Here is a 22,934-nt window from a genome sequence, read left to right on the forward strand (position 1 = left end):
TTTGCATCCCCTCACTGCGGCATGGTCCTGCCAGCTCCCAAATTACCAAATCACATGTGCTACTCAATAAAAAGCAGCGATTGCACCTATCAGCCATGACTGTAGGTCTAATGAGCATCACGCAGTCAAATGGAGAGCAGTGGAAATACAGCCGCATGAGGGAGATTAGGATGGTTGCCTACAAGTTGCTCATTCCTGCTGCCGCAATGCTTACCAGCACGCACGAATGGAGCGCTCCTGCCAGGACTCGGAAAAAAACGGGGTTTTACAGCTAATAGATCCCTCTGGTATTTGGGCCTGTTGGAAACTCCTGCTGCTCTCCTCTTCTCATAGGGAGAGTTGGTTCTACTCTCTGACTCTGATTTCTAAAGGAAAGCTTCTTACCACATCCTCCTTTTCATGCCGCTGGTTGCTTTCGCTATGTCTGGTGGGCCGTGTCCTGTCTCTGCTGCTCTTTTCACCAGAGCTCTTCCCTGGTGCTCCAGCATGTCCTAATCTGCTCAGACCTGAGGTCCCTCGGTAATGGCATGGACCAAGTCCCTCCCTCTAGGGAGAGAGGAGACCTTGCAGCATTGTCTGTCATGATCTGGTCCATCCCAGCTCCATCTTGGCTGCTTTCCCACCCTGGCCCCAGTAGCTTTCCCCCCAAGTGTGCCTACCTAAGGAGGGATGTTCTCTCTTCCCATGGGTCTTGCCTACCTTTATTTAAGTGCACAACAGGTGGAGGAAACCCTGGCTCCTCTGTGTAGTGCATCTAAGCCCATTCTGACCCTGGAGAGTGTGGTTTTGCCCCCCCACCTCTCCCTGCTCCCAGTCCTCCACTTCTCTAGCACTGGCCGCAGCAGGCGGGTGAGAGCCAGTTTAGCTCAATAAGTCAAATGAAATGTAATCCTGCAACACCAAAAATGCACATAATTTGTTCTCAGCAAACTCAGTGGGCTGATCCAGCTGGCCCCACAAGAGCTGGTGCTGACACGAGCGAGGGGGCAGGAATGCCTCTGATCACGCCTGCTCTCAGGCCGCGTGGTGCAAGCTCCCTGCGTGGTACAAGGCAGACCTGGGTATCCTTTGTTCATGGGTTTTTTTATCCCATGGCTCCTTAAAGCAAAATGCTCAGAGAGTCCTGGGAGCAGGGACTGAAGTCATGCTGTCCCTGAGTTGGAGTCAAGGATGCTTCAGCATTGGCCTTCAAATGTGTCTCCTGACACATCATATCCCATCCCAGAGGTGAGCTGAGAGAGAGCCTGTTTCACTGCAGGGCAGCTCATTCTGCCTTGGTGGCCTCTGCTGCTCTTGAACTCTTTCAACCACTGGTTATTAATTCAATATGAGCCTTTGATCTGTGGATATAATTCACATTTAATCCAGCAATGGTTTACAACATCACACAATATTGTAGTGAAGAGGAAAAATCAATGTGTCCAGCAGTGATTACTGCAGCATAACAAACTCCAGGGAGGACTAAACCCAGTTCTGCGGTGGGCTCAAGGTCCACCAAATCTAGGCTATTTTGGACTCAAAGATAGATGGGGGAGTGAATGGGCTAGAATTTTCTTAAAAGGACATTAAACCTTTCAGTAGCAGCCTTTCCTCTCCACTGCCAGGCATGGAAAAACCTCAGAAAGACTGATAGCTTTAAGAAATTAAGCACCTCTAGCTCCAACTTCATGTGTGTTGCATTCAAGTAAGACAAAAAAGGAAATAGGGACAAGTAATCGGACTTTTCCAGATTTTTTTTTACTTTTAAAAGTCTAACATATTATTAGTAACATAGTTAGCACTTCCAAATATATATTATTTTATTTCAATAATATTCCCGTAACTCTGTAGTTGTACTTGAAGAAAAACCACCTTTTGCCATAAATACTGTGTTGCTGTTCAAACCACTCTTGTCTGTTCATGCTAGGTTACCTCTACAGTGCAACTGGGACCAGGCTAACATTTACAACGGTTTCTACTGCCACTTCCCCTGTGTTAAAAAAATGACGTTTTTCTATAAAAACACAAACAAAGAAAGTTTTACTGCATTAGAAGAAAGCCCTACTGTCAGTTGAGCATATTTCTACTGTCATCGGCAAAAGACATTTTCTGAGGTCCCTTTGAGTAGGTTTCACTTCAGGTTAGAGGGAAATCTGCCGTTCGGCAGCTTCTTTCTCCTTCACAGGATGAGAGCCAGTCTTTGAATGCAAAGCAACCTGGCTCAGAGCCAGACACGCAGGCAGAGTAGTGTTCATGTATTTTTTACTATAATACAAAAGGAAAGTCGAGTTATATAACATGGGCCTTTGTAGTGCAGCTTTCTTTTTTAATCTGTAACAGATAAGAGGAGACTTGTGCCCCCATTTAAGACTTCATATGGTGAAAGATGGCTGACATCTGAAGTTGCAAGAAGTCACCTGGTATCTGGCCACTGATTTCAGTGGTGAGGTGGATTTTTTCTTGCACAGATGTCGGGTGTTTTGTCCAGATGTCTGACCAAACCCAACTCAGGGGCTGTACTTTGCTAAAAAGAAGTCCCTATCCTCTTGCTAAAAGGAAAGTTTAAAAATCGCACTAAATAAAGTGAACTAAAAACACAGTTGGATTGGTCGAACAGGTACAACAGAATTAATCTCAACAGCAGCATTAGGATGTTTCCAGCACGCAGAAGGGAGAAGGTCAACGGCTATTTCACATCAGGGGTCCTATTGGGCACCATGTGCTGCTCCAGAGAAGGTGCTGGGGATCTGACGGGACCCTGTCGTTGGCAGACTTCACACGCCGAATTCCTTCTAGGTCTGTAACGAGGTTCACTGTGCCCTGAAAGAGCTGAGCTGCTAATCACAGTCCTGGATATCGATGTACACAAAGAGGGTGGAGGAGGAGTAGGGGTCTCCATTCTTGGTCAGGAGATGGATGTGGCGGTAACCTGGAAGCAGAGACACAGATGGAAGGTGGCCTTTAGTCTGGTCGGAAGAACATTTGCTGTCATTTGCCAAGGTCCTGCAAAAACAACTGGAGCTTCCCAGAGGGCTCAGTGTTGTGAGGAACAGGGAGCAGGGCCTTACCTTGCTTCAGACTAGTGAAGGGAAGGGTGTACTGCCCAATGAAGTCATTCTTGGTTGACATGTCAAAGTCTTCCACTACAAACCGGACCAGGGCAAGTGCTGGGATCTCTATGTCAAATGTAAACTCTTCGTCCCATTTTGGGTTAAAGCCTGGGCAACACAGACAAGGAAGGAGGACAGAGCTGCTCACAAAGAGGAAGGAGGTAACATGCTCACAAGCAAGGATAGAGGTCAGAGATGCTTGCAAATGGATGGACACTTTGCCTGACTGCCATCCCGATCTGACCCAGGCCAAAGGTCTCTGGAGGTGCCAAGACCATTGTTCCCAGCCCTGACACTAATTTGCTACCTAGTATTAATAAATCCTTCAGCTTAGGCTGTTCGTTGCAGGCCAGAACTATGCTCGCAGAAGGCAGTGTGGAGCAGGAGGGAGGTGAACTCAGCTCTGCTCCACAGGCTCTCGCTGGCTGATACGTGGATGTCTTTGGTTACCATTGGATCAGCTGCAAATTTTTACTGCCCTAAACTCGGGGGAAGCAGAGAGGAGAGCTTTGCCTTTGTGTTGTGACAGCGTTCTGGGGCCTTAAGCCTCACCGAGTGCTCAAGGTACACCCATCTGTCACCACTCAGTGCCTCAGTTTCCCTGTCTGCAAGAAAGGTTAATGAGGACCATCTGATTACTTAAAGGTTTATCAGGTCTATGGACAAAATGTTTTATGCCTCCCTGTATAAGGGCAGTGTCTGAGACAGCTGGACTAGCCCCACGTCTGTTACAGGCAAGGATCTTGTGATCTGGCCCAACAAAGCAAACAAAACCAAGATGTGACACCAGATGAGACATGAAGAGCAAGCTCAGTGCTCTCTCTCTAGGTCACAGCGGGTGCTCTCTGCAGTGCCAATAAACCACTCCCCAGAAACAAACAGGAGGAGAGGACATCCTGTTTGAAACCCTGCTGCCCTTGGCCCGGCCTGTGCCGAGTGGAAGCAAAATGTCAGCTCAAGCCTGCTGGTCATCCAGGGTCTGTGGACAATTCTGCAGGAGGCAGGGATCTTGCAGCTGGCCCTGAAGGTGCTGAGATGGGGCTGTGGACAGTGCCATAGCAAAATACCTGTTGGTGAACTTTATTTGGACTTTCATGGGATTAAATCAACTGGACTGTTCAGATAACACCCATCTGCTCCTGACCCCCTCCATCCTTGGGAAAAACACCATGTTGCTGATCCCATGGGAGCAGAAATCATGAAATCTGAGGGGAAGTTGTCAGCCCTAGGGCAGTGCTTTTCACTGTACAGACATCTATGGGGGATTTTCAACCCATCTCAGAGCCATAGTGAGACACTTAAAGCTGCTGAGCCAGCAGCTTCCCACAGCCTCTCGAGCTCCACAGGTGCACCACTGGGGACGGATCTGTGCCCGCAGTCCATGCTTCAGTCCCACCAACATCAAACCAGGTGAGCTGCTGAAGCATGGTCATATATCTGAAACCTCAGTCCATGAAACGCAACCCCCACTTTCTGCAGCTGCCCCTTTCCAACATTGATGTTTTCATGGTTTGATTCACTTTCCATTGGGCAACGCTCCCTCCTTCATCCCTCCAGCATCACTCCAGCACCCCTCCAGCCCTGAGGAACAGGCCTGGCAGGTCTCAGACATTCCCTACACAGCTTTTACTTGAAACATTATAAAAATCATTGTAGGTGACGGAAATTGCTGTGAGCTTTAGGAGCTGGGCCAGATTTACTGAAACAGGAAAGAGGAAAAGGGAAACATTGTTAGCAGGGAGGAAAATATGCTTCGGCATTCTAGCACTTGGCTCTTACACCGTGTAGAAAAGCAGGGTGTGTGTGTACATGTACGTGTGTGTTTGTCAGCAGGAAGGTGAGGGCTGATTTTTCAGACTCCTACTGCCTCATTACTCCCACGGGAGAGAGGGCTGAACTTGTCCTCTATGATTTCCAAAGGCCACAGTATTCAGACCCTCACTGCATGGAGAGGAATCGCAACCATGTTTGACTGATGAGAAATGGTCCATGGGGAGGTGAAATATCTGTGAGGTCTCTGAGATCAGCACTGGGTAAGGCTTGAGCCTGGCTCTGTGGAGACAGGGACTTACGGCGTTCACCCCTCACCCGTAACATTGCTGTGATGTGCATTAATTTAGCGCCAGTGCCACTTTGGCCGAGAGGACGAGCAGATGCAGTGTCCCCGCCTTGTGAGGAGGCTCTGAGCTACAGGAAATGTTCTCCTTTTGCACAGATGTCACATTATTCAACCCAGAGAAGGCTAAGGGGGTTGTTATTGCCATCCTCCCCTACCTCCTTATAGAGAAGATAGGGCCAGGTTCTTCCTATGGGTGCACAGCAAAAGTGTGATGTATAATGGGCACAAACGACAACAGGGAGATTTCTGGTTAAGAACAGGTATATCTTATTTTATCATGAGGTCAGTCAAAGACAGGATCACTTCGGAGATCCCAGAGAGTCTGGGTAGTCTCCATCTTTTGAGATATTCAAAATTAATCTGGACAATACCCTGAGCAATTTGAGTTAACACTGAGATGGTCCTGCTTTGGGCAGGGACTGGAACAGACACCTCTGAAGTCCCTTGCAACCTCAATCTTTTGTGAGTTCATGACACTTTCAGGATAAAATCAGCCTCCTGAGAAGCTTTCTCTGGGAAGATCTTGGTGGGGATCTGTGCACCCCAGGTCAAGTCCAACTGCATGGAGGTCAAGGGCACTCCCAAAGCTCTAGCACTGCAAATTTGGCAGCCAGCCTCTGAACAAGTCGTGGCTGATGTTGTTTTGCAGGGAATTCTGTCTCCAAACATCTTAGATAGATAAGAGAGGAAGGAACCCCTGAAAGTAATCCTCCATAGGGACATCAGTCTGTGGGCCTATTTCATGCCACCAGCACTCTATAACCAGGGTCCCTGCACTGAAGTAGACCAACAGCACCTCATGTATCTGCTTAGCGTGGCAGGGTTGGGCACATCTGGGCAGGTCTGGCCACAGGGCAGCAGTCTTGGGAAGGAACGCTGTGCTACATGAAACCACAGGGTTACTGCCCCAGGGGAGCACAGTGTGGAAGAAAATCCCTTACCATTGTTTTCGACGACTTTGGTCTGCTTCTTGTTGTTATCCTGTTGGACACCGTGGATCTCTACCGTTACCTTAGGATCAACGATGGAGTTTTTGCTTTTGTTCACCTTGGGCAGCTGCTGACCAGAGATGATCTGTGGACAAAACAGAGGAAGAGGTCAGGACATCACTAGGAGTGGGGGCTCCCTGGCCCACTTCCCTCTCCTTCTCCAGGGGTGCAGGACCTGTTGTGACAAGCTGGTGCTGGTCTTTCACAGCCAGCGTTGTGACATCTTTCAGAAGAAGTTGTCATGAGCCAAAGCACCTAACGAACATTGCTCCAGCCCAGCCAGCTGCTGAGGGGGCAGGCAACTTTTCTAACTGTCCCCACAGTGATCAGATGATACTTGGAAACAACAGTGGTGACTGTTGACTGCATGTCTGCCTGTATGTTTCTGTAACGACAGTGAATATTCTCATTAACCTCTCCTATTGCAAACATTAAACCTGTGAGTAAGTCCCTGGATGATGAGAGCCCATGCAGGACTGAAGCAGAGGCCCCAGCGGTGGGAAATGAGTAGGGTTAGGATAACATTGCCCAGGTGGCACAAGGAGAAGGAGAAGGTACAACCTACACGCCCCCCCCTGAAGGTGGATGCTACTGAGACATTTTCTGACTTCTATTCTTACTTTAAGCAGAAGCTTCTTCTTTGTCCCCCATGTTCCTTCTGTGGTGGATTTTGGATTGAATTTGGTTTGCTCATCCCGGAGGAATTCCGGCTTTAAGACATACCCAGAAAACCCATTGTCCTGGAACCGACCCTGGTAGACATCCATTTCTGTGCCTGCTGTCTGGAAATTTAGGGCAACTGCAACATAAATAAATAAATTCAGTCACTTTCAGATAAATCAATGGGAGTTTTTTAATACTAATTCTGTTCACATGAAATTGCACTTCATGGTCATAAACATTAGCTTTTCCATGCTTCAAAAAGCAGTGATAAACTCTGACCCTCGCAGTCTGCTACCCCTGAGGATTTCTTGCATTCAGAGATGTTAGGGACAGGAGGAACCACTACAGCCATCTCAGTTGTCCTCCTGCCTGCTACAGAGTCAAAAAGTGTCCTGCATTGAATTTCTGTCACCTGGTTGGGCAACTACATCTTTTAGATAAACCTGTTCATTTCTGTGCTGAAGGAGTTATCTCCTGCAGTGAAGCCAGCAAATCCTTCTCAGATTGTTTCTCTGCCTACTTAGGCCCATTATAAAACCTCCTTTCCAGCCCAGATAGGCCTATTTCTGTTTGTCATCCTGAGGGGCATTGGTGCATCTGTTGGTTAGACTAGAGAGCTCCTCACCATCTGGACTCCTCATGCAGGAGTACAGAAGCTGTGATCGAATCACCTCTTTATTGTCCCCTGCCCCAAACAGACCAAGCCTCACTGGTGTCCTAACACCAGGCAGGTTTCTTGTATTCCTTCTGATCTGCCACTGTCTTTTAAAAAATGATGATGTCAAATCTGAAAGCAGTCTCAGTGAACAGTCTCACTAATACTACACAGGGAGTGCACATGGACCCCAGCACCTCCTCAGCACTCTGATTTCTCAAGAGTGATGCTAACCTCTTTAGCAACTTCTAAGACAGCTGTAGTACAGATGGCAGTTTATCCTGGTCCTGGGTCCTATGTACCCTGCAATACTTGAAGGCCAAAAACCTTTTAAGACACTCCTTTGTTTTTCCACCCGCAAGTGAGGCTTTAATAACTGCATAACTGTAGTATACTGGTTTTACTGGGAGCTGCATGTACTCAGGGCTTCTGATGAATCTTATTTTGGGTGCCAAATACTTAATCCAGGTCAAAGAAGGCATGCAAGTCTGGCCCCAGTGTGCCCCGAGGGATCTGAGGTTGCCTCCCTGGGACATTCCTGAGTCCAGACTCGGTGCTGCAGAGACAGGCCCATGAGCGATACCTGTGTCCCCACGGGGGCTGCAGGACCCAGTGAGTTCACATGCTGCCAGGCACATCCAGCCCATGCAGGCCCACACAGCTGGGGGCCAGGGAGCCCTGTATCTGCAGCTTCTCTTATCTGGCTGGGTCACATAGGCACAACTGGGACATCACATAATTAACTTAACAGGCTCTGGGACCCTTGTTTTCACCAGATCTCTGAGACATCAATATACCATCAGGGTCTCAATGCCCTGAGAGTAGGAATGATGCACTGCTTTGACTACAGGGAACAGCTCAGGCCACAGCTTGGCCCTTAGGGTTACATCCGTGCTCTAAGGCTTGAGAGATCTGGGTTTGAACTCCATCTCCGCCAGAGGTTTCAGCATGCTTTTCAGTATGTGACTGTAACTCCTGGCTACTTCCTCCTTTGTTAAACAGCAATAACTCTGCTTCCAGTGAAATTTCAGGGATATGCACATTAATGTGCAGAAAAGGCTCCCCTAATGATTTTGAGGTGGGCCAGAAAATAGTCTATGAAAAGTCATTAAGTATCGGCTGAAGAGCTGATGTCTCCCAGTGACCATGGAGTCTCTCTGCCTGCAAATCACTTGAGTTCACACATCTACCTCAGTTGAAGCCCCACCACAGCCAGGTCACAGGCGACCCACCCAGGTTGACCATCTCCGACCTCCCAGATGCACTCACCGATCTGGCAGCCGACGTTCCACAAGTCGATGGGGTTGTAGTTGGAAGAATCTGTCCTCCAGCCCGCAGGATAGATCCGGCTCAGGTGCCTGATGTTGTGACGAATAAAACTTGTTCCTACAGGGGAAAAAAAGAAGAAAATGGCCCTTTCAGTGATGGGGTTACTTTTATTTCTTCTTGGTGCTGCTGAATATACAGTTCTTCTGCCTAGTGAGTCTGGCCGAACGTGAACTACTTGTATAAAATGGCCTTCTTGGTAAGAGCCTATATGATATTAAGTTCTTCCCACTGTTTCTCAGTGACAGGCATGGCCAAAGAGACCATAACCCACTTCTTTCAGGATGCCTTTTCCTCACCGTTAACCACCACTAGCCTTTATGGGAGACTGGGACAGAGGATGGCCTTTCACCAGGGCAGAACATACATACCAGACTCCTGGGCTAGTTTCAGAGCTTTGCTCTCAGTGAATGATGACATCTCGTAGAAAGCCCGAGGATGGCTGGGGTCCTCAAAGCCATTGAAATGGACGCTTTTGCAGTAGACGACTGTGTCCGACAGCTCCTTGGCCAGCTTCAAGGTGTCACTCTAAAAGCAGGAGAGGAAGAGTTTTGTGGGGTGTTTCTACAGTCATCCTCAAAAGTAATAATCATGTTTTCTCTAGGACCCCTGGGGCTTCTCTTCTCCACCATTTTCACATGAAAAGAATGCACACTATCAACACTCAGTGGCACCCCTGTGCAGAGAGAGGGTGGAAATGGGGGAGGCTGCCCTTGCCATGTCCCTTGCTGTGCATGGAGGGTGGTAATCCCTCCTCTCAGAGCATCACTGCCTTCTCAGGCCCATCCTGCCTTTTCCAAAGATATCACTGATTTCCCAAGTTTTACTGCCAAGGATATTTCATTTCACCTGGGCCATCCCTCTTTCTGCATCTATTTGCATGTTATTATGTGAATGAGTATTGCAGCTTGACTATCACAACTCACAGGTGATTGGGGCTCCAAACACAGGAACAACCCAATCAGCCTGTATTGGTGAGCTAAGAGAGGATTTCACACAACAGATGCTGTGTCGTCCCAGCACCCTTGTTGTATGACGTTATCCAGATGGTTTCTCTCTTTGTTGGTGGGATACCCTTTCTGCTGCCTTCTGCATGATCACTTGTATTCCAACATCAATGGCTGCCTCCAGTTGCTAAACTTTGTAACTGAGCTTTAGCAATGAGTTTTCCATCCTGTCCCGGTGCCAAGCATGCAAACCTGAAAATAAGGGGAAGGGAAGGATGTTTTGACCTTCCCTTGAGCTTTTTTCCTTTGAACTAGGAAGTTCTCATAATGTAGTTGCCTCCTACTCCACAGCTGCATTCACTGGTGCAAGGGTGAAGTGAAAGCCACCAGCCCCCATCAGAGGCAAGGAAAGAAAATTATAGAGTTCAAAATTATACACATTATTGACTACAGTTCACAGAAAGAAATACAACCCTCAAAGAGCAAGCAAATCAGCACGGGCAAGCATGGATCAGACAAGATACAGAGGCAACATCAATCAGCTTTGCCATCAGTGGGACTGAATGTTTTTTATGTCACCTGTGAACCTAGTCCATAAGAGATATGGCTTTCACAATGACCTGCAGTCTGGAAAAATGAACGTCCTCACATGAGGGAGCAAAACATTAGTGTAAAGGCCAGCCTTTTCCTCCCAGAAATAGCCACCCCAAATGCTTTGTTAATGAACCACCCCCTCCCCATAGATCCATCACTCTTCCCTCCCCACCTCCTCTGGGTCAGAAAAACGTGGCCAGTGAGGGTGCAGGTATGTCCCAAAATGTGACTAGAATAGCACAGGCCTCTGGTAACAAACAAATTCATGATGGTCCCATGACAAACAGATGTCGGGAAATCAGACAGAGATAGATTGAACATTCCATAAATGCTACACGGCCTGTCCCAGCTGCAGGGTTCTCCAGCCTTGTTTAAGGAAAGAAGACAAACTTCATGCTTGGCTGGCCCTGCAAGATCTCTCTTTGTGCTTGGGACAGAGATCATTAAGTTGGGCAAGGACCAGGAACCTTAGCTCCAGCAATTTCAACAATTCACCCTTCCATATCCTTAGCTGAGTAGCTGAAAACACACTGAAATCTGTCTCACCTGGGAAGATATTAAAAGTACATTTCAGTTGTGGGTTGGTTGCGTTGGTTTTTTTGGGGAATGGCACAAAGCCCACCTAGAAAGTGGTTTCCCAGCATGAGTCATGGGATAGGCTAGTAAGGTTGGATTTCCTGATGCAGGATTTCAGATCCTTCTTCAACAGGCAAAAATCTAGTTTTTAGTGTTTCTGCCTCTCCAGGTCTGCCCCTTTTTGGAACTTAGTTACTTCTTTTACTTACCTTCCCCTTCTGCTGTATCTCAGTCTTCACAGATTCGTCTTCGATTTCAGCGGCTTCATCTTCATCAGAGACATCCTCAGCCTCCAGGTTGTTGTTCCCATTTGTTCCCGTGGGGTCCTCTTGCCTGCTCAGCTTCTTGCCTTTCACAAGGATCTTCCCTTTCAATTGCTTCACAAGAAAAAGTGGACAAAATAGTTGGTGATTAGAAAAGATTCTGGCCTGCCATGAAGAAGCAAGGATATAACAGCTGCAACCAGGGCCAGGGCCTTTTAGAATTGCATCTGTCACTGGTTATTATCAATAGAATCAAATAAAAAATAAGTCTGTTTTTCCACCGAGGCCTTGCCCTACCTCTGCCCAGTCTCTGAGACCACAAGCCATGAGTTTGAAAACTCCAGGTAGCCCACAGATTTCCTTCTGATACAGAGCTCCACTCCCTCAACTACACAACTTAAACCCTTGTGCTGTTAGAGGCAATAAAAATATAATTTTTTCAAAACTGAATGTGGTCCCGCAAACAAGACCAAGCCTGGAGGTCAGGCCTCATCGGAGCTATTCGTGGCACTGTTTCTGCCTCTCTGCATGGCCCTGTTATTTAATCTAACCCAGTCTCTGCAATGTATGGTTACAAACACATGTACAGCTTGGGAAATGGTATGACATCCATGCAGAGACTGAAGCAGTGCAGCCCTCTGCTCCACTAGATAATTTAATGGGGAGAGAGGTCCATCAATTTCTGGACAGGTGTCTCGTGCATACTAGACACAGGATTTTAATACGTAAGGATCTTGCAGGTGAAACCTTTGGGTGCTGACAGCCTAAGGAAGAGTTCCCAGACTCTTCCCAAGGATACCTCCTCTTCTGAAAAGAACTGCTACCACGGCACAACACTAATAATAACCAGCAGCGTGTGCCAACATAACACAGCTGGCTGCCAGGCTAATCTCAGGAGCATATTTATTGTGCTGATTCAACTCTCTTCTGTCTCTTTCAAAGTCCACATAAAACCTCAGGTGACAGAAGACCCCAACAGTGCATGGTTGCTCGCAGACCACTGTACCACTGATGAACCTATTGCGCAAAATCTGACTGTGGGAGGAAGGCTGACACCCAGAAAGGGCTGACTCTGAACCCAAACAAGGCAGCAGTGATGTTGGCAGCAGGGAGCAGTACTGAGAAGGGTGACTGCCTGGGTGCAATCTCCAAGTGAGCGAATTATGCTGCAGACTCAGTTAATTCAGCCCAGGAGCACCCCTAGATTCTGCACCTTGCAGTGAAGCCAGTGGGAGATTTGCTGCCACATGGATGTGTTTGGTAGTCCTGGCTTTGGAGGGTGCTAGTTATTCCAGAAAAACGCAATCTCAGAATTAGCCAGCACAACCCCTCGCTCTGCGTAGCATATCTCCCCTCCTCCCAGTGACACCCTGTATTTGTCCTTTCCATAACAGCAAAAGCAACTTTCTCAAATGACAGGTCTGTGGAAAACCAAGGACATTTTATAAAGCAACACAGGCATTTTCAAAGAACATTATTCCCCCTTTGTGGGTGCAAGCAAATTGCATCACGTCTTTTCAGAAACCAGTCCAACTCCTCACCACCCAGCTAAGCTGTGGCTTAAGCTTCATTTGATCTGAAATTTGACAAAGGCACCTGAGGCAGCAGCCAAGACCATTTTTCTTCAGCTACCACAAATGATCTGTTTACATTGAGGCACTTTCCCTGTCACTCAAAAGTTACGCAAAGGCAGCTGGAAGGAATGTACCAGTTACCAGGAATAAAAGCACCAAAGGAGCAGCCAGAGCATAGCAGTATCCTCCTCCTCATCCCCAGACCATCCTCCATCCTCCCAGTGCCTCAGCCCTCTTCCAGGCAGAGCTGTGACCTGCTTCTGCACATCCATAGCTGGGAGAAGAGTCGGCTCATCTTCAAAGTCTCACTTCAGCCTGCTGCTCGCATATGTCCTCAACACCCTCCAGCCCTCAACATCCAGCTCTTCCCTGTCCTTCCCCAGCACCCACTGGTAAATGGTGAAATCCAGCTCTGTGTGAGTTGCTATGCTCTTGCCAATACTTCGAATGGACAAGCCTGGAGGGATTGCCCTGGGGACAGCGGGGAGGAGAGCAGAAGAGTCTTTCTTGCTCTTCACAGGCTGCAGACAACATTCTGCTATCTAATATATTATCTGCCTCTACTTTCTAATATTCCATAAAAAACCTTACCACCTCAACTCACAGCTCAACAGTAGAGAACTAGGGATAAAGGTATCTGGGGCAGGTTAGTTGATTCTTAATTACCAGTAGGGCTACTAGCTCTTTTTGAGGTTGTCCAGTTCAGGACAGCCTGTCCAACAAATGAGAGGTGTAATTTCCGGGACAAACCCATCTTAGATGGCTGAATAATATCTGCAGTGAAGGCACAGCAACAGGACCTCCTTGTCTCCTCACCACAGCCCAGATCAGGGCTGCCATCACTGGGTCCTCGGTGCTGTTATCCTGTCTAGACCGTGGTTACTCTGGGAAACATAGGATATGCTGCAGATGCTCCCCATGGGCACAGGGACACTGCTCAGCCCAGACTGTGTTATACAAGATTCTCCATAGGGTGATTATGGTGGTCTTCTTTGGTCTTGAAATCTAAAAGTTGGTTTCCTTCTGGGGTTGTGTTGCATTGCAGAGCTTTAGTATCCCCCAGTGCAGGTGACTTCCACCATTCCTACAATGGAGAGCAGACCATGTGCCACCTAACTCCAGAGGAGATGCATTAGCTTATTGGTCGACAATGAGGGGTGAGATTCACCCTAAAACAGAGCATTTTCATCTCCATTTCCTGCAGAACATACTGTTTTATAGCAGCATTTCGCTGAACCCACCCTGCCGAAGCTGCCAGTCCAAAACATTGTCTTTCTTCATTTAATATGGGCGCTAGGAAGCAATGTCCTAAATTTGAGTGCTTAACTTTTTTAACAAGCTTTTAAATAAGCTGATACACACAGACACAAACACACACATGCACTTGTTCAATCTCTCTTGGTTCCCCTTCATGTGACATTAAGTATCTCTAGCCTGAGGCAAAAGACACTCAGCTCATCAGTTCAGCTCTGTTGAGCAGATCCCTTGTCTTAGGAAGAAGCATTAGCTGAAATGCTCAATAAATATTCTCCAAGTAGACCATAAAACTATTCCAACTGCCTGTGGCAATCCCAAGGTTGAATACAATCTAAGAAAATTGGAAAGGCTACAAGGACACTGGACTCTACTGAGAACATATAGTACAGTGCCTGCTGGAATAGATGCAACTCTTTCCCTTCCTCACGTGCCCTGTAAATGACATTGCCTTAGTTTTCCACAAGTGGAGCTCCCCTGCTTTTCCACCTTTTCTACTCCATGCTGAACAAGCTCAACTCTGCAAGTGAGTCTGTGAATTGGGACATGGCAGCCAACTCAAAAGAAAGCATTGCTGATTTTATCAGAAGGAGCAAAGCTGTAAAGAGCAGACGACTTCAGAAAGATCTGCATACACGTTTATCCTACACCTAGAAGTTTCTTGCTCCTATTAGTAACCTGAAAGCTATGGCAAGGTCTGATACCCAGTTTTCATCTCAGTGGGAGAGGAAGATTTGTAAACTAATCCACCCCATCAAACTTCCTGTGCCTTCAACACCTCCTTTAGAGTCAACAGAGAGGACTAAACACTCACTCCAGGGCTGGGTTTTTGCAGCATTTCTAGCTGGGATGCGGGGACAGGGGGAAGGGGCCCTGGAAGACCCTTATGCAGATCAGGGAAGGGGTAGAAGGGCCTGCAACAAGCAATCAGCAGCAGAGACTGGGTTTGTGTGGCTTTTGGCCTTTCATCCTACAGGCTTTTAATTTACTATTGGAACCTAAAGACAGCAGCTTGAGAGAGATATTTAGACACTCTGTGTAGTCCAGCACTGTCTCTGAATGGAGCCTAATAAATCAGATGCCTGCCCTGGGCTGTGGTATGAATCATTAGCATTAATCCAAACTGTGTTGATCTTCCTTTAATTACTGACACTGTCCTGCTGTCACAACGTGCAACAATTCTTCTCCTGTTTTTATTTATAGCCTTTCAGTGACAGATCCCACCCTTTTTCTAATATAAAAAATAGTATGTTGTCCCAGGCTTCCCCATGCCAGCTTCACAAGGAAGTGGAAAATCCAAGAGGTTTCTGGTTTGGTATCTTGTTTTTCTTCTATAATGTTTCAGCTTCAATGTGTTTTCCACCAAAAAAAATTAATCGGTTCGGCCTTTTGCACTCTCCTAGTTCACATTGCAGGAAGGCAGAAGAGAAGTACCAGAGGGGAAAGGATAGGTTCTGCTACATTGGCTCTTTTCATCCCTTTAAACTAAATGGATCAGTCCCTCCAATGGAGCATATCAGCCTAAATCCATTCACTAAGGTAGATCTGGGCCGTTTTGTTCCAGCTGGGGCCACGTGTCCATCTGGGCAATCAGAGCAGGAGGTTAGATGAGCACAGGAATGGGAAAAACATCTTTGGGAAGCTGGGGTCATTCCCTTACACTCACATCACCCATTAATTTCCCTGGAGTTTCTCCTTTCCTTCTTTAATATCATTCCTCCAGTCACAAGACAGTTTTGAAAAGTCATCAGCAGCTTTCCTGATCCTGCGCTGGGGATAAATAGCAAGCCAGGAGGTGACACTGAAGACCTCGATTTTTCCCAACTCAGTAACAGCCTGCAGAGATCTGTCTCCATGCTGGGTGTATCCTCACCCCGGGAGAGTCACTTCTTAAATGGAGGCACCTTGTCTGTGCCAATGCAAAGGTCCTGCTGAAGCAGCAGCATTAAAAATTATGATTCATCCTAATTTATTGCACTGGTGGCTAGGGACCAACCCAGGTCAGCTTCCCTCTGTGCTAGGCACTGTATCAAGTGAGGCATCACCCTCCCAAACAAAAGGGGAAAGTCAGAAAGGGAAAAGAGAGAAAGGGGGAGGGAAAACAAATATAGAAGTTGTTTTGGGTGGATCGTTTTCCTCTCCTTTCTCCCCTGCTGACTGCCAGCTTTATCCCACCCACAAACTCCTTCCAGCTCTGGCTAGGCATGCTCATCCAATTTTTGGCAAATGATTTCTTTAGCAAAGAAATGCAATTTAAAGGGGACTCCAGCTATCCACACAGAAGTCTGTTTCTGCAAATCCTTAAGAGAAAAGAAAGAAAACATAAACCCAAAGGGTGGAAACAGATGAATGTTTCATTTTGGTTTCTGGTTTGGAAACTTTTTTTTTTCATATCAAGATTCCATTTCCAATTTTTTCTAGTTGTCAGCTAATGATTTTATAGTGGCAATCCACTCTTGAGGGCTGTATATCTCCTTCCCCCTGTAGGGTCCGAGCTCAGCTCCCAGCTTCACAGCTGCCCTAATTTATGGGAATCGAAGAGGCATCTCTATACAGCCTCCTGCCTCCCCTTGTCCTCCATGGATGTCTCCATCCCCACCAACCCAAGGCCATTCTCAGTCACCACCTGAGGTGATTCTCAGTGGGAGGACACTTTGTGCTTGATAACAGTTTTGACTGCCTGTACTGGTTTCCCCCTTGAGTTTTGAGGGGCAAGCAATCTCAGCTGACCTTCCAGCCCTCATCGCTTCCTCATCAGCAGTCTGGATCTCCACAGTAGAACACCCAAGGCATTAAAGAAGGAGGGGAGCGTATGCTACATCCCTCAGCAGAGACCAAAACATCTCACCTACCATGAAATCGGGCAGTGTCAAGTCTTGCTGGATTAAAAACACAGACACGTTGTAGTCACTCCTTGTGGTGCTAATCTTCCCTGCCCATGCAGCAACCTAACAGTACTTCAGAGGATTAGCCTGAAGAAGGTCATATTCAGCTGTGGGGTGTAGGGAGCAGACACAAAACAGACCCTCAGGATTCAGCTTCTCTGGGACAAGCCAGAAAAGCAACCTCCTCATGGGATGAGGGACATGCTCTGGCCTTAGTAAATGGACCAGGAATATCCTTAGTCCTGCAGGGATGACTCCTCTGAGACATTACACAACAAGCAAGGAGTAACAGGGCATTTTGTGCTTGATGTGCACAGGCTACTTCTAGATACTCCTATTTCTTATTCCACCACTGCCCACAGACAATCTCTGTTCCTCAGCAAGTTCTGTTCCCACCAGTCCTCAGGCATATTGTCCGCTACTTGGCACCTAGCAAGAAGACAGGTCTCTCTCATCCCACCCTCAGAAGGCAGAAAGTGCTGGAGTGGCGTTGCTTACCTCTGGGGAGGGGAACTGGGATTTGTTTCCATCCACTGGGGCAACCAAGAGCATGTCCTGCAGGATCGTTGTCATGTGCTGAGCCATGACCTTCTGCTGGTCAACACTGCAGTGGTTCTCCAGGGAGATGATAACAGGGTATGGTGAGGTCTAGAACAAGAAAGCAACATGCATTGTCAGTGAACTCTGCAATTTCACCAGTCTATAGCAATTGATATAAACCCCAGTGCTGTTTTCTCTGGAAATGAGTGTGTCAACAGTAGGGCCTAGTATTCTGTTAAAATGATCTTTTGTTAAAAATGGACAAACTTAACTGTGCATTAGCTACTCAAATCTCTGCTGATGCCTTCCAGAGATGATGATGCAATGGACAGGGCACCAGGCTGGGTCAGGATGCCTCCCACAGACTTGCTGGGGCACTCTGATGAGAGCTCCTGTGCCTCCATTCTCCACTTGCACTGTGGATCAGAGCACCTTCCTACCTCAAAGGAAGGACTTGGGAAGGGAGGCTTTGAAATCACTGCATTTCCTCAAATCCTTAGATGACATAAACCCTTTCTCCATTCGTGTATAGGCCTGATCTGGTTCCCTGTGGCCCTGCATAGTCATTTTGTGTGCTGAAGGCACTGTCATTGTCACTGCTTTATAGCCCCAAAGGAAACTAGCTCTCAAGTGCACTGGATGAAAATAGCAGAAAGCCCGGTGAGTCTGAACAGACCCAAGGTTTTTTAAAGGCTGCTGGCCCAGCACTGCCATACAAGACTCCAGACCTGCTAATTCCTTTTAAAGCAGAGCAGAAGCAGTCCTTTCACATCAGTCCCTCCGAAACACATGCACATTAGTTCCTCTAAACTAGGAACAGATCCTGAGATGTCAAAGCTACACAAATCGTGGGCTTGTTTGTGTTTCCCACTAGGTATGCTCAAGATATTGGGCACTTTAATTGCAGTGGGGGCCAGGATGCAGCTGTGCTGGTATATATTCAAACTCATCCTCAGACAGTGCTCTCCCTGTCCAGCAACTCCCAGCAATGGATCTCTTCTGAAAGCAGAACATGGATGCCCAGACAGAAGGACACACCTTGTACCCATGAGAAATGCTAAGGTGAAGTCTTAATTGTTTATGCTCTCTGCTGGGAGGGCAGAGACCTACTATCAGTCTTGGATTGGGCAATATGAGAAATCTTAAAGGGTCCCTCATCCTTACTTTGAAAGCATAGTTCTTGATGGCCTTAATGACATCACTGAAGAGGATCTTGGAGGTGAGAGTGTAGCCATGATAAATGACAGGCTCCGAGTTAGGGCCATCCCAGCAATCCAGTTCCACACAGCGGCAGCCTTTGGTGAGGGCTCTGGAAATAAAGAAGGGACCTGGTTGGGTTCTAAACCTTCTGCTCCATCTCAAAATGAGGGTGCATCAGGCACAGGTATTGCCTGGGAAGGCTGACGGGAAGTTTAGGGAGCAATGGAGAAAAGAGGAGCTTAGAAAAACAGGAAAGTGGATGGAGAAAGGATGAGATCATGAGAGCTCAGTCATCAAAGAGAGCTCAAGGTTGAGCACAGTGGGATTTGAGAAAGGACATAGTGAAAGTCCAAGGTAAGAATTATCCAAAGTAGAAGATATAGTGAGTGCCCGATGAGAAAAGACACCTATGAATGTGCCCCAAGTCTTTTCCCAAAGATGGTGAAGAGAAGAGGAAATCAATAGTGGCTGCACCGGAAGAAAGACAGTAAGACAGTCAGCCTTAGAAGCCAGATCACGAAGCCTGGATGATGCGACTTCTTCATCTAGATCTTATAAGACATTAATCCTCAGAGCTGTCAGGGAGGGAACTGTGGGAACTCCACTATAGCTGGGGAGACTGCTGAGGGCCGGTTTCCTAAACTGAATCTGCAGACTGAATTTCCACTTGAAACTCCCACCTCTACATAGCCATACTTCGATTTTAATTTACTTTCAACTGTAGGTTCCCCTGCACAGACTTACCTGTCTAGGAGGTGATCTTGTTCTCTTTTACAGTAATTCCCTATACATTTCAGATAACACAACTCCTTTAACTCATTGCAATAAGAAACATGGGACTTTTCTTTTACAACCAAAACATAATTCTGTAATTTTAAGATACTATAAGAAGAATTCAAACAGCTACTGAAAAGCAACTTGTAGCAGGTTTCACTCTTTACTCTCTTGAGCTTGTGACTCTGGACAGCCATTGTTGCCTAAGAATCAGATAAGTAATAAAAAAAGACAGAATTGCAGTCATTTCCTTGCTCATATGGAAACATTGTATCACGTGATAAAAGTACAGATCACAGCACAAGAAATGTACAGTGGTTGTGCAAGTTAGTAAAGGCCACTGCAAACATTTGGCCATGCGACATCAGACAGCAGTCATTGTTAAAGGCAGAAGCAGGCAACACCTAATGTTCTGTCCAGGGGCGCTGTGCAAGCATCTAAACTGCTAAAGAAAGACCAGGCATACATTTCCCGATCATCCACACTGCTTCATTAGCTCACATCCCACCTCTTTTTTTGTACCACTCCAACTAGCTCTCTCCAAAATAATGGTTCTAGGGATAGTCTATGCCAGGGGCTACTCCCAAAAGGCAGTACAGATCATAAACATCATGACAGTATGCATTGTATTGGCTCCTTCCAGTCTCTACACAGTCCTGCACCTCTAGCCCAGAAATCTCTGCACCCTACAAGTCCCTTGCATAAATGACCTAATGCCATATTCCAGGGCATGCAACAGGTCCCCTCAGCATCATGCTTTGAAAACACCATGCTAGAGGGCTCCAATCTAGCCTCCACATGATTGCAGATACTTTAAACTGCTCCCAAATGTAGTAATTGAACATCTTACAGTCAGGTGAACAACACCTGGGGCCTAGCAGAGACCCAGGTCAAAGTGCTATGAAAAGGGGAGCATGGCTAACTGGTTTAGAAACAGCTCACCCTGACGTGAACATGGGCCAGTTCACATTAGCTGGTCTCAGGGTGGGAGATTGCTTCTTGGTCCTCTTACTTCTAGCAGTATAGATGCACCCTATGTCTTCTGTTACAAACAGGTCAGCCCCGCACACACGTACGCGCACACACACACATTACCTGATATAGGCTTCTGTGCTGCTTGGACCTGTGAGCTGGTCTTCCATAAGATAGGTATTGTGTGAGGATGACACCAAGTAGTGACTGAGAGGTTGAGTCATGTCCTGGTAAACTTTACGATGGGAGGAGTTGAATATATTCCCATCATCGGACAGCAAGTACATCAGGAAACCATCTTTGGTCATGGCGTTACCCTTCTTGGCTGCCAGATAAAAAGCCAGAAACCCCATACTGAAAATCTGACACGACCAGGTTGTGCCATCATCTTCACCATGATGCCTGTTGAACTCTAGAGGATCTCAAAGGCAAAACATGCTCCCTAGGCATTTAGCCAATAGTAAAGATATTGAGGCTGTTCAGAGGATGATGACAGCTTCATCTGCCTGAAAATGCTTTTAAAACCCCTTCACAAGCATGGCTTTTTTTGACACTTACTGTCCTTGGTAACACCTGAAGAGTGTCAAAGACAGCACTTACCTGACCTCTGTCTAGAGATCTACAGTATAAAAATCTCCATTTGAGCACTTCAAGCTTCCTTTGTGCCAATACAGAGAAATTGTCAGATGTCTAAACATAGCCAGATAAATCCTGTCTAGATTATCCAATGATCAGCAAAGAGCAAATGCAAAACAATGCAACTTTGGGGAGAAACTGGGGTCTCCCCATCTTGAGAGTCTAAGCTAGATTTCAGTCTAATCTGCAGGTCTGACATCTGCAAAGCATCCCTCTTCTGAAGGTATACCAGGACAGTGCAAAAACAGCCTAAGATTCTGTGTTTGTTTCTTGAACATATCCTCCAAGGTGCTCCAGACTGGAGATTCACTTAACTTCTGAGCAGAAAGACAATTTTGTGATTGCCCTCCTGTTTAAGCTGTCACCTTCTTGGCCCTCTACTCAGAGGTTTCATCACCCAATGGCTTTTCAGGTGCCCACATTCAAAAATATTCGCCTCCACTCCTGCCTCTGGAGAACAGAAATATTGCTACATTCTTAACCTTGCAAAGCTATGTGAGGTCTTGTCATTTGAATAAGCCATCAGAGCTTTTCCCACAGGAATTTCATCACCTTTTATCCAACTCCATATTCCCCCTTTCCAGCTGCTCAGTGTACCCAAGCCAAAATTGGAGAGAAATATTTCCCAGGCTCTCCTGTGCCTTCCTCTCTAAGAGCTGCTAATGTTCCCCTAGAAGACTAGTGCTTTAGAAGCAGCTGCAGGGAGAAAATTACAGATATGGCTGCAGAAGAAAACAACAGCAAAGCAGTTCATTGTTCATCAAGAAAGCAAGAATTTGAACCAAACCAGCCAGGGTTTCCAACCTACCTCTTTCATTGGGCTCATATCTCTGAATTAAGGCCGGTGCAGCAACAACAGCGTCTTCTTCCTGCTGCGTCTCATAGAGGAACCTCACCAGGTTCTGGCAGGACATGAACCCTTCTGCATCTGAGTACTTTTGGAAGATCTTGTCTATTTCCTGCCTCTCTGTTAGTATCTTGTAAAATTCCTCTATCTCATCATCCTCCAGAGCCTCTGTTTTGGACTTGTCACAGTGCTGTAAACGTAGAGGGGAGAAGGAGTGAAAACCTTCTTTCCTTCTGGCATATGCCAGCCGTAATCTGCACCAGGGCTACACAACGCAGAACACAAAATAATTGGAAACAGTTACTGGCCAGTGAATGAGAAGCACTTGGTCAATGACAAAGGTTCCCACTGACAAGGCCAACGGTCATATAACAGTTACAGTTATTATTATTTACTCATATTATCAGTGTGCTGAAGAGCAGCAGGCATGGCCTTGAGCTCCACTGCATTGTATACTGTGTAACCATAAGTTAAAAGGACAGCTCCTGAAAATCTAAGTACAAATCAATGCTCAAGAGGAACGTACCTTTTGATCTCAAGAGGTAGAGGAATATAGGGAAACAACTAACTCAATCATCGTAAACTATTGATAGAGACCGTGGCCTCAAATCCAGTAAGTAAAGTGAAAAGGGTTTGAGCTCAGGCCTCAAAAGACTGTCATGGCTAGTAGTAGGGCTGGTTGCAAAGGTGGTATCCAAACTGACCTTAAAAAAAAACCTTCTAAACTTGTGCATGTTTAGGTATGAAGAAAAAAAACACCCTTTTTCCATGGAACTATTCCATTCTCATTCAAAAACCACCAAATAACAAAATGTCCACAAAATTTCAAATCAGATATCAACTTCTCAAGGAGCTGTAATTCAAATTCTTCATGCCCCCATGTTCCTCTGTGGTTTGAACTTCTTCACTAGATAACAGCTCTGACGGAGCACCACTGTCAAGGACTTGGCTGACCATGAAAGATTAGGATTTTGTGATATGCAAGTGTCTCCATGAAGGACAAGAGCTTTTCCAACAAGAAATATTTCCAG

General features: G+C 46.6%; 1 protein-coding gene across 2 annotated transcripts in view; it reads right to left on the reverse strand.

Annotated features, from left to right (window-relative positions):
• Positions 1 to 1,715: 1,715 nt before the first annotated feature.
• PLCD1 (phospholipase C delta 1) overlaps positions 1,716 to 22,934 on the reverse strand; it is a 55,251-nt gene continuing 34,032 nt past the window's right edge. For both annotated transcript variants that reach the window (XM_075082236.1, XM_075082235.1), the window contains exons 5-15: positions 21,865 to 22,093; positions 20,544 to 20,745; positions 18,639 to 18,783; positions 17,433 to 17,582; positions 11,168 to 11,335; positions 9,213 to 9,369; positions 8,785 to 8,901; positions 6,818 to 6,996; positions 6,150 to 6,282; positions 3,048 to 3,197; positions 1,716 to 2,908 (exon numbers count right to left, since the gene is read on the reverse strand). In XM_075082236.1, coding sequence (XP_074938337.1) covers positions 2,817 to 2,908; positions 3,048 to 3,197; positions 6,150 to 6,282; positions 6,818 to 6,996; positions 8,785 to 8,901; positions 9,213 to 9,369; positions 11,168 to 11,335; positions 17,433 to 17,582; positions 18,639 to 18,783; positions 20,544 to 20,745; positions 21,865 to 22,093 — 1,722 coding nt within the window. In that variant the 3' untranslated portion in view covers positions 1,716 to 2,816. The remainder of the gene's footprint in view (positions 2,909 to 3,047; positions 3,198 to 6,149; positions 6,283 to 6,817; positions 6,997 to 8,784; positions 8,902 to 9,212; positions 9,370 to 11,167; positions 11,336 to 17,432; positions 17,583 to 18,638; positions 18,784 to 20,543; positions 20,746 to 21,864; positions 22,094 to 22,934) is intronic.

The sequence above is a fragment of the Phalacrocorax aristotelis genome, chromosome 2, assembly GCF_949628215.1.
Source record: "Phalacrocorax aristotelis chromosome 2, bGulAri2.1, whole genome shotgun sequence".
Taxonomy (NCBI): Eukaryota; Metazoa; Chordata; class Aves; order Suliformes; family Phalacrocoracidae; genus Phalacrocorax; species Phalacrocorax aristotelis.